At 44.0% G+C, this 5,022-nt stretch overlaps 1 protein-coding gene across 1 annotated transcript; it reads right to left on the bottom strand.

Annotated features, from left to right (window-relative positions):
• Nucleotides 1–1,172: 1,172 nt before the first annotated feature.
• On the bottom strand, nt 1,173–5,021 carry MRPL37 (mitochondrial ribosomal protein L37; the record flags this gene model as incomplete). Its single annotated transcript, XM_009319837.1, has 7 exons — nt 1,173–1,396; nt 1,979–2,182; nt 2,698–2,855; nt 3,157–3,342; nt 3,872–3,987; nt 4,545–4,728; nt 4,994–5,021. Coding segments are annotated over 7 exons (954 nt in total), but the record flags the coding sequence as incomplete, so codon positions are not given.
• Nucleotide 5,022: the final 1 nt, after the last annotated feature.

The following is a 5,022-nucleotide window of genomic DNA, read 5'->3' as shown; positions in this document are numbered from 1 at the left end:
CGTGTGACATAGCAGAGAGCCAACAGCCTAAGAAACGCCTACCAGAACAGTCTCCACAGAGCACGAGTGTATTAAAATATATTCCTAAATAACTGGGTGCAAATTATAGATCTGAGCAGATTTAAATCGATGAGCTGAATTAGGCATCCCTGGAGTGGGCAGAATTAACATGATTTAGATTAATGCAATGCTTACGAGATTATTTCTCTTTCAAGCATTTTCTCCTAACTATTGAGGGATTTGTTAATTTAACTTACAGCCGATGCATCCCAATTTACTGGGTGCAACTGTTGATCTCAAATTCGACTAGTGGAAGTCTGTTTTCCGAAACCTGCAGAATAGAGCTGTCTGATGGATTGAGACTGGAACACACAACTGGGGTGCTCATCCAGATGGCCAGAGAAGATCACAAAGCACAGACCAGTCTCTGATACAAGACACTGAAGCGAGATTAATTTCTTGGAAACATGCTCTTCCACACCTTAAAATAGCGCAGGCTGTCCTACTCCTTCCCATGTGCTGGAGGGTATCAGTCCAGAACTGCGAAACATTCTACATTTGGCTGGAGCTAGTTTAGCCTTCATTTTACAAAAACCACACTAATCCCCCCATCCTAAAAAGAATACGCTTCCTGCCCAGTTAACTCTGTGTGGCAGGGAGAAATTCTTCCTTTGTGTTTTTAGCGGCAAATACCAGCTACCAGGAACCAAAGTTTCACGCTACATTCTACACCACTTTCCCAAAACGGATAGGTCTCTTCATCCAGGATTGGGAGATGAAAGAGCTGTGGTTCTATAGATCCAACAAAGCAATCTCACCGATTAAGTGCTTTGCGCAGGGCAGCATGACACATCCCAAAGCAGCCAGGAGTAAAACAAAGTAAAAGCCAGGCAGAATGAAAAAGGCTCATGTCTCAGGCTCCCCCCTTGAAGCTTTGTAAGGCTCTTCCACATACACTGCATTCAGACGTACTCAAAGCAACCTTGGAAAATAGGTTTGAGTCTAGCTCTGTGCAAAGGCACACCGAGAGCAGAACCTACGCAGAGGAATAATGACTGGCTTATGTTCTTTCTAGGCAACAGTGAAAAAGTGCAGGAGGATGCATTTGATGACTCTCTCTAACCCAAATCCAGAGGTGAGCCCCTAAAATGAAAGAGTTTCTTCATGCACAATTTAGTTTAAAAAAAAATTTTACTTTCAGTAACAATATAATTTATTTCTGAAAGTAAATTAATCCACCTTTCTTTAATTATGTGATGGTTCTGGCAAAGAGAAGCAGCAGGTACAGTTGGTGAAGTATTTCCATTTGAGCTGAATTTCACACAGTTCCATGCAGATACAGTGCCAGAAACTTCTTGAATGTGTCTGGCTGAAAGCCATATATTCCAGCGGGCTTCTGCAGAGAAAAAGACATGGATGCTCAGTTTGCAGTGAAGTGATTAATGTAGACAAACAACGGCTTTAAATACGCTTGAATAAGACTTCAGACGTGGTAGCTTCCAAATTGTGCTCTCCCTCCCCAGATGGGTTTGTGTGTGGGTACTTCCACCGGTATACATCTCAGACGGCAAAAACCCTTTGCCCATCAAACTGAGACGCCCTCCCAGCGTAACCAGGGCTGACAGCACTGTGCTCTATTTACTCTACAGCAAAGCTGACAGTTGCACGTAAGCAATTCCTTCATCAGAGCACGAGTTGATTTTAAACAAGCATATTACGAGATGGTAGATTACAGATGGGGATATCTTTATGTAGGAGTTCGTATTAAGCTTGGCATGTGGCTTGCACACTATGCGGTGCATCAGCACTACAAATACTCCCTGTCCGTAACACCTGCTTAGGTAAGAACGTGGCCAGTGCCTGTGTCAGGTCCCTTCAGCTGGTTTAAAACCCGCACTGCAGCTCTACGCCAGCTCTCAAACCTCCAGCAGGAGTGAAAGGGTAGGATTTCCAGGACCATTTCCCAAGTTTTGCTTACCGTAACAACTCTCTTCTTGACTTCTGGAATACACTGGGCTCTTTCATACAGATTCTGATCAGAGTCAATCCAGACTAGATTTTTTATGCCATCACTAGAGACAAGGTCTGTTGTATTTAACTGGAACACCATGAACTGGAAGAGCTGGCCATCCGTGCCAACGCTTTGCACCACTATTGGCTGCTCCAAAACCTTGGGATCATTCTAGGAAAGAAGGCGGGGGGGGAGAATGTTTAAAAAGCCAGTTACCACAGAAATTGTATGAGTACTTGCTGATTCTGCATCTTCTACTTGGTTCAAAGCCAAGACTTTAATAAATGTATTGTTACCTTGCCCAGAAAATTACTCTAGTCAAACAAGTTTTGAATGTAGATTTTGTATTTTAATTAAAATTCCTCCTTCAGCCAGCAATGAAGTATCAATTTACATACTGAGCTGTGGGATGCGTTAGAGTTTTACAGTTGAACCTACTCCCTGGTTCCTACCCATTACCACTCTAATGCATGTTACACCACGAACACGCTCATCGCTGAGAGATCTTTGTCTGGATTAGCAGAACCATACCTGAAGGTTAGAGTTAGAACTCTGGACTGGGAAGCTCAGATTTGAAAACTACTGTAACATGCCACAGCAAGGGAATGTCATGACTCTTTCCACTAGCTGCAGCTTTAGAGAAAGAACAAAGGCCCAGCGAGTCAGCAGCAGTCTCCAATACGTACCCCGTACAGCACCTTAGCCTTTGCCAGTGCATTGCCAAAAGCAAACATCATCATTTTAGCACGAAGTTGTTCTGGTCTGAACCTGTTAGGACGAATGTTGGCCGATTCCAGGAAGAACAGAGTGTGAGGATGAGAATACGGATAACCATCTCTAAAACCTAAATGGCAGATAATCATGTCAGGAATTGCTCAGTAAGAGACGACACAGCCAATGTTTTCTCTCCTATCTTCAGGAACTGTTAATTTGCCAGGACTTAAATTCTTCTCTGCAGTACTGCTTAGGCTACAATATATTCGTCACAGGTCTGGAGCCCTTGCACTGCACACCCTGTGCCCAGCTACTGTGTCCCCTCATTCCCATTCACCCTCTACCCACAGCTGTCTCACAGAAGGGCAAGGACTCCAGGTTAACCCGAACACTTAGTCTGACAGAAAACTATTATCAGTGACTAGATTTACCTGTATCGTTGAGCTCTTTGTACACATTCACTTCCTGAAGATCAATTGTAGGAGAGATAGGATAGAAGGTCTCCAGAACATGTTCTTCAGTGGCCAGTATCTCCTCCTTGGAGGCTACTGGCGGTATTGGGGCCACAGAGTTCATAAGTATTCCATTCAGGCCACGGACCTGAAGGAGAATGGATTCTGGGGAGAGAAATTAGGCTACGTTCAAACATTGCTGAAATAACATTATGGAAAGATGTACATTTCCTTTTGTATGGATGTACATTTTGCAGCAGCATTTTAGTAAGTCCTTGATCTGCAAGGCTCACTCTCTCCCTCTCACCTCCAAACTAAACTTACATAGTAGCTCAGCTGTAGGTTCTTCTAAAATACTAACTGGTGGTGTTAAGTTTCTTAACTGAACATACGTAGAAAAACAACAGTACAGATTTTGAACACAAAAAAAATAAACAATCAGTTCTAAGACACTGGTTCTCTTCTTCTGCCATCTTGCTGATGTTGTCTAACATTCTAATAATCTCCTCAGCGCAAGTATCCTACCATCTTCCAAGGCTGCCCATCCTTACAGCACTATTTCAAGCTGAAAGAATTACTTGGTTCCAGAAATGGTTTCATTTTCTTCAAGTCCTAAGCCTTAAAGCTAGTGGCTTTGTTACCCCTCTTATATTAATGAAAAGAGCTAAAGGCTTCCACCACAGCAGCAACTAACCTCTTTCCCACGTAGCTGATATCTTGTAGTTTCTAGCCAACATTCTTTTAGTCAGAGAAGGATACTTCACAGACATTAACCGACATAAATGTATCAAGTCTTCAAACAGTACTGGGCTTTAGAATGAGGGAAAAAAATAGTTACGTAAAAAATGTGATCATAATGGCGGGCAGATGCTTCTGGGACATGAATGCTGTAACATTACTGTATGTAAAACATGTAATAGCGTAACATTTCCAAACAGCTAACACAGATTTCAGATTAATATCCCACACACCAGTCCTGTTCCAAGTTGGCAGAGGTAATGCTTACCATCACTTATTTAAAAATTGACATTCTGCATCAGCTAGAAGTGGATCTCAAGTTGAAACACAGACCTTGGCCTGAAAGAAGCTTTAATGTAGAGTATGTGTTTACATTGGTACTATTGTCAATATTCAGAACTGGGGTTTTTGGTTGCTGTCGTTTGGTTTGTTTGTTTTACAAGTTGACAACCTAATACAAAGGGTCTAACAGTTTTGCACAGTAAGTGAATCTCTTAACAGTAGATCTATGTATGAATTTTCTTTGCAGTGTTAACAACTCTGGTTCTTAAGTTACCTGCTCAATGACTGGCTTATGCTAAAGCCATAACCACACAGCAGAAAGATTTTCCCTACGACCGAGGACTTACCAATAATGTTCTCTCTTGGGAGCAACTTCTGTCGTGTCCCAGAGCCGTGCATGTGATATCGCACGCTTTACCCCCTCCTCGTGGTCCTCGAGCCGGTGAGCCGGGTTGTCAATGATGCTCAGCACCGGTGGAGGTAAGCCTTCCACCAGCTTCGTCTTGGTGAGCCACTGCGCTTGCCGAACTCCTTGAAACAAAACCCAAGAAAATACGTATTACCGAGGCCGCCGGACAGGCTGGCAACAGGCTGACGGCGCAGTCAGTTTATGAGCCAGGGCAGGCTCTTCACCCCCTATGTTTTTTTATACACTATGTGAGGAGAACCCTTGGCTGGGGGTGCAGGGTAAGTGCTTGAACACACTGCACGGCCCGGGGCAGCGCTGGGTGACAGAGGGGGTGGCCCGGGCCGAGGAGGGCCAGGAGGCCCGAAGGAAGGGCCGCCGGGCCTGTACCTTCCAGCATGCGGACGCCCTGGTGGCAG

Source organism: Pygoscelis adeliae, unplaced genomic scaffold (genome assembly GCF_000699105.1).
Source record: "Pygoscelis adeliae isolate BGI_AS28 unplaced genomic scaffold, ASM69910v1 Scaffold181, whole genome shotgun sequence".
NCBI classification, from domain to species: Eukaryota; Metazoa; Chordata; class Aves; order Sphenisciformes; family Spheniscidae; genus Pygoscelis; species Pygoscelis adeliae.
The sequence above is the reverse complement of the archived record's forward strand: the minus strand, read 5'-3'. Positions and strand labels throughout refer to the sequence as shown.